General features: G+C 37.4%; 1 protein-coding gene across 5 annotated transcripts in view; it reads left to right on the forward strand.

Annotated features, from left to right (window-relative positions):
* atp8a1 (ATPase phospholipid transporting 8A1) overlaps positions 1-13,940 on the forward strand; it is a 157,538-nt gene that overhangs the window by 112,559 nt on the left and 31,039 nt on the right. For all 5 annotated transcript variants that reach the window (XM_089134958.1, XM_089134960.1, XM_089134961.1 and 2 more), the window contains 3 exons: positions 1,404-1,576; positions 4,482-4,665; positions 8,103-8,213. In XM_089134958.1, coding sequence (XP_088991084.1) covers positions 1,404-1,576; positions 4,482-4,665; positions 8,103-8,213 — 468 coding nt within the window. The remainder of the gene's footprint in view (positions 1-1,403; positions 1,577-4,481; positions 4,666-8,102; positions 8,214-13,940) is intronic.

A 13,940-nucleotide genomic window follows, 5' to 3' on the forward strand; every position in this document is an offset into this window, starting at 1 on the left:
AAGAGCTTGTTTGTGTCATGGTCTTCACTTAGTTGGAATTTGAAGCCAGAAAACATGTTAGACAGCTGTTGAACAGGAGCTGACAGACAGAGACATGCACAAGTTTGTTTACCCTCAATGCTCAGGGATTTAAAGCTGTGAGGACCAGCCTCCCTGAGCAAAGACTAAATTTCTGTTGAAATGATTCACATTCACTCATACACCGTGTCTACACCAGAAGTGAGTGGCGCAACGCAACAGAAGCAAGTAGAACCCATTATAATAAGTGATTCTGTCTACACTAAATCCCCGACAGTAAATTGAGGCTTTGTTCTATTTTTAATGAACAAATGCATTTGCAAAAGTCGCTTTGTTGCGTCCGGTGTAGACACTGTGTCAGATCTGCTATAGGTAATATAGGGGAAACCAATTTATTTATTTTTTTGGTAGTTGTGTCCAGATACGGTGAGCGGTGTTCCCTCTACTCCCGGAATTCGGGAGTTTTATGAGTGCCCTATCATTCCTACACATGAGAGCCAGCAGATGTGTGATTTTATGGGAAATTTATATAAAGTACAGCAGCATTAATCCAAACAAAGAAGCGTCCTCCCACACGTCCCGAATCCCTAAAATAACAGCTTCTTACTACGAGGTATATTTTCTGCTGAAAGTACAATTTTCGCCATTAAAACTTCATATAAAACAACAGTCAGGTCAAGTCAAAGATCCCAATTTTTCTTTGGCCCAGTCAGTGTTCATTAAGATCTTCCAGGTTTAATCAACACGCAGAAATATTCCTGGCTCCCGATTTGAGCCCATGCAGCTGGGACAGAACATTCCTTTAAAATAACCCCTAAACCCAGACGTATGCTCTCTTCGATTGCTTTACCAAAACGAGAGTGCGAGAAGAGGGAGGTCTGCAGCTTTGCTAGTGCTCAGGGTACATTCCTATGCTGTTGTGTTTCCTGGTCATGGCCATTGAAAGGCCTTGTTCTAACAAACGAACCATCACACCCAGCTTTGGCTTTACTCTCTCCGTAATGAAGCGTGCCGTGTGTGCGTTCTCACTTTGATGCCCTGTGCATTGACAATAAACAGACGTAAACCCCATGTGCAAAAGTGTCTGGTACTCTGCTTGCAAAATCCCATGTTATTATTGGGATTGATGACCTTGGCGTCGAAAAAGAAAAGGGGGAAATTATCCCAGTGTTCTTGTGTGGTTTCTCATCAGACATCTCTGAACAGTTTTATGATTTATTGCATTACAAATCCCTATCATAATGAATTCATTCTTTTGAGTTGCACGGGTTTCAGAGAAATATTTACATTCCGGCTGATTTAGTCAGTTATACAATTGTAATAATGTCATTTCGCATGAAATGTTTATCAATATTATACGTTATTCTGTTCATGTTTGTGTGCAGGGTACCAGGGAGACCCTTAGCCATCACTGCGGCATTCTGGGAGATGCTCTGCACAAGGAAAACGACTTCGCTCTCATCATAGATGGGAAGACGCTGAAGTACGCCCTCACTTTCGGGGCACGGCAGTATTTCCTGGATTTGGCTCTTTCCTGCAAGGCTGTGATATGCTGCAGGTATGTAACAGTAACAGTTGAAAATCAGAAATAATAACTTACTAACTGTAGCAAACGCTTACAGAGTATCAAATGTTAAAGATCCGTTGAGCCAGGGGTTTTCATAATGGGGGCCATATGGGGGTCCATGAAAAGTTCCATATACAAATAATACAACTACATTTGAATTGAGATATTTCTTTTATATTTTAATATTGGGCATAAAAAAACAAAGAACTTAAGTGGGTACTTGAACGGAAATCGTATCCAGATAATATTTCAGTTACTTTTGGCTTAAGTCGTCATTTAATTAGTAATTTAGTTAGTAATTTAATTTTGGACACCAAGTGATAGTATATTTTAAAATATTTCATATATAATGCTTAATGTTTTTCTTACACAATCTGAATGGCTCTCGCAGCATGAAAATGTCAAGCTCCCTTTCTATTTTATGAAGGAGGTCCATCACAAGGGTGTTATTTGTATTTGATTGTCCTTGACATCAGAAACTGTTGCTACAAATCCAAGTAGAGGAAAAGAAAATGTGGAAATAATGCCTTCGGTTTTCGTACGTATGTATTTTTTTTAATGAAAGAGTCCAGTTATTACAAATTTTCTCTGTAATCAAATTATTTTAAATGTTTCCATTGTTGAACCAAAATACACAGGAAGTTATACTGTCATGCTCTGCTTAAATTTTTACTATTTCACAGGTGGGTGTAAATATCTTTGTGGGTTAAAGGGATACTCCACTTTTTTTGGAAATAGGCTAATTTTACAACTCCCCCACAGTTAAACAGTTGGGTTTTACCGTTTTCGAATGTATTCAGCTGATTTTCTGATATTTAGAAGAATATCAGTGAACAGACAGAGTATATTTTGTTCCTACTATGGAAGTCAATGAGACCAGAAACTGTCTGGTTACTGATATTCTTCGAAATATCAGAAAATCGACTGAATGGATTCGAAAACGGTAAAACTCAACTGTTTAACTCCGGGGGAGTTGTAAAATGAGCCTATTTCCAAAAAAAGTGGAGTATCCCTTTAATTACCCTTTTTGTCCTCCAGGGAACTGACGGCATCACTGACCATTTTTCTACACTTACAAAAACATCAAGTGACTGGCAGACAATTACAGGGAATTGCCGCTGCACTGTTTAAGGAACAAATTACCTTCCCTTTAGGTCACAACCTTCCCAATAAACATAATTATACTAGCTCTCAAAGCAGCAATTTACTAATGAGTGTTATTTTTTATAATAGTAGATTGTGAATATCTGACAGACATTCTGACTACAAAGTTAAACTGTGTGTTAGCAGACTAGAATGAACCATTCCAAAAAAACGCTGCACAGAGAAACATATGAGGAACCAATTGAGCGTGACAAGGATCTGCCAAAAATCAGTGTCAATTTCCAGAAACAACGCACACCACAGGTGTCACAGCCATTATGCAATGCGTGATGTAATCTATCCGCTCTGCTTTTGCTCACTACACACACACACACACACAAGGACAGCCACACGGTGTCCAGAGGAGACCAGATTTGTGGCTGTAGATGAATGAACGTTAAACTGACTCCAGAGGTCTCCTGCTATATCGGCAGCAATCTCCGGTTCACTGGAGAGTCTTACATCACTCTACGTTCATTGCTTATAGGATGACCTGTGAATGTTAAGCCAGGGTAAAACCCCTGAGGAGCTTTTCTAGCCAAAGGCGAGACCTTAATTTCATTTGCTGACATGAATGATACAGTACTGTAATGTGCTGCTAGTATTTGTATATGTTTTTTAAAGGTCAGGGATTCTGGGCTCATGTCGACCATCTTCTTAATCGCAGATTTGCCAGGTTTGGGCATCTTTAAGGTGTGGATTCATCCGTTCCGAAATATTATAGTCCGTTTTCCTGGAAATATCCAACCGGGCTTGGGAAATGAATAAGTCCTGGAACGTTCTATAGTAAATAGACATTTTTCAAGTTTTCTGGTTTCTCTAAAATATTTAAACAGCTGGAAATATGTGCAGAACTTCTGTAAAACTTGCTTGCAGTCTATGTAAATGTTCAATTTGTGAGTCACTTGTTCCTTTAATTCAGTCCCCCCTAAAAAAATGATCCAATTACTAAATAGTGAGTGTTATTTTAAGAATTAATAGGACACACACTCCAATTATTTTAAAGAAATAAAAACTTTTATTCAGCAAGATTCATTCAATTGATTGAAAGTGTAAGTAAAGACTTGACAAAATGAAAATTTCTATTTCTGATGAATTCTGTTCTTTTGAACTTTCTATTCATCAAATAATCACAAATGTTTTTCACAAAAATATTTTTTTATTTTTAAGAGATGTTTCTTGAGCAGCAAATAAGTATATTAGAATGATTTCTGAATGATCATGTGACACTGACGATTGATGGCTTTGCTATATCACAGGAATACATTTTCAAATATGTATTCAAATAGAAAACAAGTTTCTTTCTGTTTTTTAAAGACTAAAAAAGTGTGACATTTTTCTTTCGAAAGACAACGATGGGAAAGTTTTTAAATGGAAAACCAGAAGCTATCATTTTAGGTGCTAATTTACTACAGTATTTGAGCAGTGAATTTCAGTGATGAGAGTTTGAAGTCCTCTTTTTGAAGACTAAATTCATCCTGAAGTTGAAATGTGACAACAGCTGTTGAGGTCACAACACACGGCTAAGAAATCAAATGGTTGTCAGCACTAATAATTGGCAACAAGAAAAATTGCTTCAGATCCCTCTTTAAAGGGACCGTTGCAAATACACAAAAATGCTGTAAATCCCTAATTTATTTCCTTGTGAAAAGATATAAAATGGCAATTTTAGCCATAGAGAAATGTTAAAAATAATGTTTTAACATCAGAGCAAAGTTTACGCAATTTTTATTGATTTATTTATTTATTGCAGGGTTTCGCCTCTGCAGAAGTCTGAGGTGGTTGAGATGGTGAAGAAACAGGTGAAAGTGATCACTCTGGCCATTGGCGATGGAGCCAATGATGTGGGCATGATCCAGACTGCCCATGTGGGTGTTGGCATCTCTGGAAATGAAGGACTACAGGCTGCCAACTCATCAGACTACTCTATTGCACAGGTGAGAAACCATCAAATTACACTTGTAAAATATATATATATATATATATATATATATATATAAGAATTATATACTATATATATATATATATATATATATATATATATATAGTATATAATTCTTCTAAACCTGAAGCAAGTGTCTGTTCTTTATTTAAACTAACACTTCTGTCTCATGTCACTACTATGTGACTCCCAGAAAATGAATCTGGTTCTAGATTATGAATCTAGGTTGAAAAGTTAAAACCTGTGGCTCGTAGATTCTGCAGTATGAGATACCAAAACAGGTCGGTCTGGTCGGTTTACATAGCTGGGGTGTTCTCTTACTCAAACCCCTGCTAACGGTGAAATGAGACCTGTCCTTCTTATGTAAACTTAATTAAAAGATGTTTTGTAATTCACAGATTTTGATACAGCATAATCTTCATTGTGCGTTTAGCAAAAGAAGAGCTCAAGTATCATGGATCGCTGTCAACATCGCTCTCTATCTCTTTCCCTTGTTTCACAATGTTTTGTGCCATTCATGGAAACATCCCTCCTCACACTTGTTTTTCTATACTGCCCCGAGCAGTCCATTCACTGGCCTCTTGCATCGGATTACTCAAGAAAGCATCTTGTCTTTTCTTAAGTGCCTCCGTCATATTGTTGGTAGAAACGGGTGGAGGTGCTGGGGAATGCAGATAGGTTCATAGAAAGTCATTTGAACTGCCTTCCAGCAAAATGGCTCATATGTGATATGCTGGATCAGACGCCAAACTTTTATGTACACTACTGTCAGCTAGTATGCATACATCATCTTCAAGGCTTTTCACAATGTTGCTTCTCATCAATTGTTAAACTAGATGAAGATCTATCTGCTATTCATATATACAGAGTATGTACGTGTATGTGTGTGTGTGTGTGTGTGTGTGTGTGTATATATATATATATATATATATATGAAGAGTTCAGATGCAAAAGCCTCTAAGTGCCATTTGAAATTTCACTTAAATGGCATTGACGATTACCTATTAATTGTCATTTAAGTGAAATTACTGAACTTAAATATACAAGCTTGATAAAAATGGTCATTTTAGAAGAAAATTTCAAATGGCATTTAGAGCCTTTTGCATCTGAACTCTTCATATATATATATACACAGATATGCACGCTGCCCTGGAAAAATAAGTTGCTGTTTGGATTTTAATGGCAAATGCTTAAGAATCTATGATTGGATCATTATTGCAGTAATTATTGTGTGTCTAGCATGTTATGTGTTTGGCAACCGTTCTTTTTAACCCTAATTGATGGTGTGTGTACCATTTCAGTTCTTAAACAACCATGTAGAAATACACATCATGGCCATATTCCAGGATGACAATGTCAAGACTCATCAGGCTCAAATTGTGAAAGAATGGTTGGGAGGGAGTCCAGACCTTACATTGATTGAATGTCTTTGGGATGTGCTGCAGTAGACTTTAGAGAGTGCTTGAGTTTGCATTTTCAATACAAGATATTGACCAAAAATGAATGCACCTCTTGATAGAAAAATAATTGTTGTGATGTTATTTCCAGGATGTATGTATGTAATCTCAGAACGGAGCTCTTTCACAGACTACTGGTGCTCCACCATCACTGCTGTATTACAGTAATTTGTTGAACAGTGTATCTTGAGTTTTGTTTGAGGTGTTCTTTTGAAGATATGATTATATTTGATTTATGTGCAGTTCTTTATACTGTGCTTCAACCCCACATCAGGCCCTCTAAAGATCAGCAGAATTTAAGACTCCACTGTTGTCTGTCTGTCATCAACTCGCTCTCCTCACATCCAGAGGTCAAACACCCCCTGTGCCCCTCAAAAGCCCTCCGTACCCCTTACATTCCACCCTGCCGTTCCCGCCTTCATCACCCAGCAGTTTGTTTTACAGGAATGATGTTTATAGCATTGTCACGTTCATGGTGCTCTTGAGGAAATATAACATGGCATCCCTAGATCATTGATAGCGCCTTTGATCATGTTTACATGGAACACATTACTTGTTTACACTGTCATGGAGGGTCCAGTAAACCAGTAATCTTGAGCACCTGTACGAGTTCATCTGTTTGCATTTCACATTTATGTCTGCAATAGATTATAGTGAGTGTGTTTAACACGCACAAACTTACATCCGTTTACACTTTGCAACTGATAACATGTCAGTTGCGTTCTTTTATTGGTTCAATTTCAGAAACTCAATTTTTAGGGGGGCTTATTTAGTGAGCAAAGCACATCTCTGCACTGTAAAAAATATTTTCAAGATTTGTTATCACAACATATTTTCTTTTGTCAAATCAACTTTATAATAATTTATTTAGTTGAGATAACTTATTATTTTGAGTTTCTGATGATTAAATTAAACTCAATCAATTAAATTAAACTTAAAGTTCAATCAACTTAAAATTTTAAGGCAAGTTACTTACTTTTTTAAGTTAAACCAACAATATTTTTTTTACAGTGTAGTAATCACAACATTTTTTCTTTTGTCAAATCAACTTAAATAATTTATTTAGCTCAGATAACATATAATTTTGAGTTTCTGATGGTTTCCTTCATTGTATTAACTCACTTTTTCCAGTTCAATGAACTTAAAATTTTAAGGCAACCAGTTTACTTACTTTTTTAAGTTAAACCATCAATATTTTTTTTTACAGTGTTTAGATTTTGACGATTTTTTGAATTTTCTGCGTACTATTGTTTTGCATGTAAAATCATGCAGTGTTCGCTCTCTCTCCACCTAAGCAGACGTGAAGCAAAAGTGGCGTTTTGGCCTTTTGGCATGTGGTGTGCTAAATTTAACCATTTATGAAGCAACATTATAAACTGGAGTGATTACTCATTTACTGTTTGAAAAAAGACATCTTTCTGGCTTGGTGAAAGTTAAACACTGTGACGGCAACACAAACAGCACTTTATATTCAGTAAATCTGAAATCAGAATCCAGATGATTTAAGTAGTTTGTATCTACAGTTTGGGTGTTGGGTTTCGTTCTGATTAGATTACGTACCATTTGAATCTAAATTTTTCTTTCTTAGATTTCATGACGAGGAGATTTACAATCATTTTCATTGACCAGCAGGTCAAGCTAATAAACTTTTTATTATATGAGGCAGATTTAAAAAAAAAAATACTTGGTGTAGTAACCCAAAAATCACTTTGTTTTCTTTTAAAGCTGCAAAAGCTTTTCTCTATTCCTCTGCTTTTCAGCAACTAACAAAGTCTTACAAGACAGATTGTTGCTGGAATATGGGTGAGAGTGTTAGTCTTTTCCCTGAACTCCAGGCTTCCTGTTGCCCAGCATGGAAGATTGTCTCTTTATTTTCGAATCCAAAAGAGCTGTCTGTGTTGGCTGGGGAACTGCAGATCTTGTGTAAACGATAGGCCTTAATGAACTTATCTCTGTCCTCCCTTCTCTCTCGCAGTTCAAGTACTTGAAGAATCTTCTGCTGGTTCACGGTGCTTGGAATTACAACCGCGTTGCCAAGTGCATCCTGTATTGCTTTTACAAGAACATTGTGCTGTACATCATTGAGGTAAGAAAGTATGAAATTAAGTTGATTTTCAACTGTCTACTTCACTCATGTTGTTTCAACACTCATGCAACATACAGTACAAAATGGATGACTAAGCAGCACCATGCCTGTTATTGTATTAACCATTAATGCCTATTTCAAGGAGATTGAATGACCGCTCTTTGATGAAATTAACTGACATTGAATGCATGTCGGTAGCGGAAAGTCTCCGTCCTGCTGTAGGAATGCGGGGTCTGTCGATGTGAAGCCCACAGGCCATCCGTCTGTGATTAGTATTTGACAGTTTCCAGGCCTGGTGCTGATAGCCGGTTCAGAGACCTGACCTGACAAGTTAAAGGGCTGCTATCAGCACCAGCTTTATCATGAGGGGTGTTTGGCAGTTTTGATCTAGAACACATTTGTTTTAGGAGACATTACACCTTGAGGACAATCTTTAGGTTTCCTTGAGCTAAAGAAGAGATACTAGTAGACTAACGGTCTGGAAGCAACATTAGACCATTTAAGTCTCTTTATTTAATGTCACAGGTCTCTGAAATGCATTAAATGGACCTTTGCTCATGCTAGCAGGCAAAATGTAAAGCATATGACCAGATGTAAACATCTTATGTTCCATTTTCCTTGGTGGTGTTGGCTAATGAGTTTGAAAATCATAATTACAATATGATTTGGGCTTGATTATTGCTGAGCAATTAATGGACAAATACAAGACACTTTTTAATCTCTAATGCTACACTGTAAAAAATATTTTCAAGATTTGTTATCACAACATATTTTCTTTTGTCAAATCAACTTAAATAATTTATTTAGTACAGATAACATATAATTTTGAGTTTCTGATGATTAAATCATTCTCCTTCATTGTATTAACTCACTTTTTCCAGTTCAATGAACTTAAAAATTTAAGGCAACCAGGTCACCTACTTTTTTAAGTTAAACCATCAATATTTTTTACAGTTTACCAAGTAAAGAGTAAAGCATTCACATTAGCTGTGCAGTTGATGCTTTATCCATGCATTTTATCATTCTTGCAACTCACTAAGATTTGAAACATGCCAACACCAGTATTCATGAGCTACAATCCCAGCAGAAACATGAGCACTTGAAAAATCTGTCTTTTTTCCCCCTCTGCCCTGTTGCTTTTGTGTGCCATTTGACCCATGGACCCCTTTCCCTTCATCTTGATTTTGTTTTATGGGCTGTGGTTAATCTCTGAAAAAGCCCCTTAGATTTCTCTGTGTTGGCATCCAGTGCTGCTGTAGATTGTGAGAACAAGAATGAGGAGATGAATCAGGACTTTTCTTCTACCCTCACTGAATGATACAGGCTTTTTCCTGTTTACACACTTCTGTGCTGCTTAGATGTGGGAAGCTGCTGTGGTCTTTGTTCTTAAATGTAGTGAAGTCATGATGCTTTTTTCCTTTATTTTAAAATTCAGTGGATTGAAACCTGTGAGAATCTCTGAGCCCTGTTGCTGTTAGCAATTATCACTCAATGAATATGATATTTTAAACATTTTTTGTACAATTCGTGCAGGGTGGCTTTCATGTACTTTTCTTTTGGGTTTTGCCGTGGGGTTGGTGTATTGTGTTCCACAATGAAAGTTCCCCTTGAACACAAACATTTCTGACTGTGATCGCATTTCGCCCTTGCTCATCAATCAAGAAACAAGCATCGCTTTCCTTCTCTTTTTTTTTTTTTTTCTTCATTTGCATAAGAAGTGGCACAGGAACAGCTAAAATGGCCTTACCCGAACACACCCTCCAAATACTTCTAGCCACTTTTCCTTTTTGTCCTTTTCTCTTTAAGCTCTGCTTTTGAATCTCCTAGAGAACTGAAAAGCACCCAGCTCCTGGAGGTGAATGTATCTCCTTCTCAACCCATCTTTTGTTATGAGCAGAAAATGCACTCCCCTTCTTCATAAGGGGCTTTTTAAATATAATAGGCCAAAGCTTTACTGTTTCCTTGCCTCATACCAAAAACACCTCTGTTTTGTAAGGTCCTGACATTCTAGACACTTGCTTCCCAAGGCTCGGTTAAAGGGATACATTTGTCAGCCTAATAGGTTTACATTTTAGTCCGTGAAGACTTTTCTACATCTCATTTTTTCCAGGGTTTTACCTTATGAAAGTGAAATAAGGATGTTAGCCATTTTAGCCTTCTCAACGTGTGGTTATATGTGCGCATCTTAGATTTCTTTTAAGCATACAGTGTTGAAGTCCTAAATGCTATATTACAGTACTTTTACCAAGGGTTGTCTACCTGCCGAATTCAAAACAAACAAAGACGTCATTTCAAGGTATCATAGCTGCATTTCTGTCACAGAATCGATTTCAAAATGTTACCAGAAATTTCTCAAAGGGGTCCTATTATGCCCTTTTATGAAGTATTGGTTTAGTTTTTGGGGTGAACTAGAATATGTTTTCATGCTTGATTGTTCAAAAAACTAATTATTTTCTAAACGCCGATTTCGATGAAGCCTTCCCGAAATACGAAATGTGCTGTGATTGATTAGCTGGCCAAGGGTGTTATTATTGTCACCGCTTAGTGTCCCGCCATAACTGAGTTCTTTTTAGTGTACATATTAAGGTTATTTCATACCATTTTGAGCCCGATTCTGACCTTGACGTGTAGAACGGTTTTCATGCACAGACTTTGCAAGAACGGATTTCACCAGAAATTTCAGAGTGGTATGTTTTTTTTTGTTTGTTTTTTGGTATGTAATTTTCTTATACATTATAGATACGATGTTATCCACCATTTAATTGTGATATATGTTGGAAAATTAGGTAATACAAGCAGTAATCGATCCAAAACCATGGTTAATTTTCCTAAGGAATGGTGAACCGTATTACAAAAGCAAGAGCTTACAAAAGCAACAGAAAACAAGCTGTTCTCCATAAAATGTGCAGTGCACAGATAAACGTTGGAGTTATAATGTTCAGGAACAATGTTTAAAATAAATTAACCACTCTAAGGCCGTGTGTCAACTAAAACGTTTTTAGCCAGCTGAAAACGCCAGACGCTCTGCTGAAGACACCGTGCTTTGTGGGCTTGAGAGCGTTTTGGCAGCGCAGCGTTTTTTTCCGTTGACACATTTCGTTGCTATGATACGGAATATGTAGCACAGTTTACTTGTAACTGATTTCACAGATAATTTGTTTCATACCAAAAAAATATTTTTCATCCATTTTGTTCGGTTAGCTCTTCTGGTTGAGGTTGTTGTATAGAAAGAATGTTGTGACCAGTGGTGGAGGAAGTACTGAATCTCAGTACTTAAGTAAAAGTACAAATACCCAGATAAATATTTACTTTAGTAAAAGTAGAAGTAACACAATGACAACCATACTTAAGTAAAAAGTAAAAAGTACTTTATTTTAAATGTACTTTAAGTATTAAAAGTAAAAGTACTTGCATAACAATTTATTATCTTAATGTCTATTTTCTAATGATTAATAAAACATTTAATTCGAACTCATTCAACCTAGCCTACTCCTATAATGATGTTCAATAATGATGGAAAAAAATGTCACCATTTCTGAAACAAGCTTGCAATTAGGCAATATACACATCATGCTTATCCTTACTATATGTTAATAACTATGTTTGGCAGTAAACGAGATTAATTTATGGTGTAATTCTGAACCTCTTGGCTTGCCATAATCCAAACCAAACCAAACATATATTACACACGGTGTGTTTCCTATGCACGTAAAAACAAATTTTCGCGTATGAGTTGCACGATAAACACACTGCGTGTGAGACGCATTTAGTGTGACCGGGTTGATACTGTATCTATGGCAACCAAACGTCACTGGTGAGACAAACGTGCAACGAACGGACGGTCAGATTACGTTTTGGCAGGGGAAAAACTGATCAGAAAATGTAACGAAAATGTAACAGAAGTTGTAGAAATGTAGTGGAGTAGAAAGTATAATAATTGCTGCAAAATGTAACGAAGTAAAAGTAAAAAGTAGGCACTATTTATTGTACTTAAGTAAAGTAAAGATACGTGAAAAATGTACTTAAGTAAAGTAACGAAGTATTTGTACTTCGTTACATTCCACCACTGGTTGTGACAGTTGGTCGGTGTGGGATTAGTCCCGCCCCTCCACTGTGATTGGACAGTTGGGTAAAAAGTGACAGTGACGATCACTGCGTTTTAACATAAAAAACATAAAAAAATCTTACAGACCACAAACTTTTGAACAGTAGTGTATCTGGGTGGTGTGCTTATGAATTGTGTTCAGACAGTTCAAATCAGTTTCTTGGTTTCATTTCGGTTAGTATTGTCTCTAAAGGCCAATTAATACTTCTGCGTAGGGTGCGCGCAGCAGGTATGACGTAGCATACGCACAGACGCGTACCATACCGCATACCCTTCGCCGTAGCCTGACGCACACGTCCTCAAATATAACTACACATCGCGACGACGCCGACAGCAAGATCTGTGATTGGTTGGCTTGGTAGCATCGCATTTCCTCCTACGCATTTCCGCACGTACCATCTCCTCGGATGTCTTCTCTCATTTCTGCCTTTTAGTTTTAGTAATTTCACTAAAATTAACTGTTTTTTCACCTCAATAAGCTTCAACTCCAACATGATCCGCTCTCTTTCAGTCCCCATTGCTTGTAGTAACCTAGCCGTGAGGAACCTAAACACAGTGGAACATTAAAACCCTCCGCCGCCAACTAGTGTTTCGGAGCAGCACTGCAGAGCAACCAAGACCTGAACGCAGAAGTATAAATGTACACTACGGCGTACCCTCGACGCAGAAGTATAAATTGGCCTTAAGCTCCCTTAGCTGTCTATGTGGGCAGTAGACTGCACGAAACTCACTAGGTTTTGGAACAGAGTTCTAGAGTGGTTTGTATTATACCATATGTAACCACACCATGGCACATGATCTTACTTGCATTGTCAGACAAATACTGAACGTTTAGGTTAGCTTAAACATTTGACATGCTGGTTTGTTTAGTCCCTGGTTTGTGGTCTTACATTCTTTCAACATGAGCAAAAATTAACAGGGGGGAAAAATATTTCATTGGATTAGCCACTTTGAGACATGCAAAAATCCTCCCTTACACCCAAATTGCAGCGCTTGCTGTCATTATCCTGCTGGGCTCTTGAGAGCTTGATTGACAGCTCTTCAGCAGGCACCAGCAGGGCTGACAGACAAGTAGCATTTCTGAGGTAATTACAAGAGCCTCATTCAGGCAGAGCAGCCGGCTTAAGAGAAAGACTGCAGGCCTGAGAAGAGGTAGTCTCACTGGTGCCATCAATATAAAACACCCAACTGGTTCTTTCCATTCTTCTGTCACTCACACTTGCAATTCAATTGGCCATCTTTATTGTCTTGCCTGCATTTTCTTAGGTTTTCTAGAGATTTTGGGGGTTTTATACTACTGTTCAAAAGGTTGGGGCTATTTTCAGTTTTACGTGATCCTTTTGAAATAATTCTAATTTGCTGATTTGGTGTTCTTATTGGTGTTGAAAACAGTTGTTCTGCTTAATATTTTTGTGGAAAACCTGATGCTTTTTCCAGGAATCTTTGAATAGAATGTGCTGAAGAACAGCTTTTGTTTTGAAATAATGTTCTATAATATAATAAATGGTTGGAAAGCTTTTGATTGGTAGTGGGACATGAAAAAAATCTACAAAATGTATAGAACTTATGTAGCCCCGCCCCCTTTCAGTGCTGCGCTCGTTGTGTTCTGTCTTCCGGTTTGT

The sequence above is a fragment of the Pimephales promelas genome, chromosome 9 (assembly GCF_988280905.1).
Source record: "Pimephales promelas chromosome 9, fPimPro1.hap1.1, whole genome shotgun sequence".
Classification (NCBI taxonomy): Eukaryota; Metazoa; Chordata; class Actinopteri; order Cypriniformes; family Leuciscidae; genus Pimephales; species Pimephales promelas.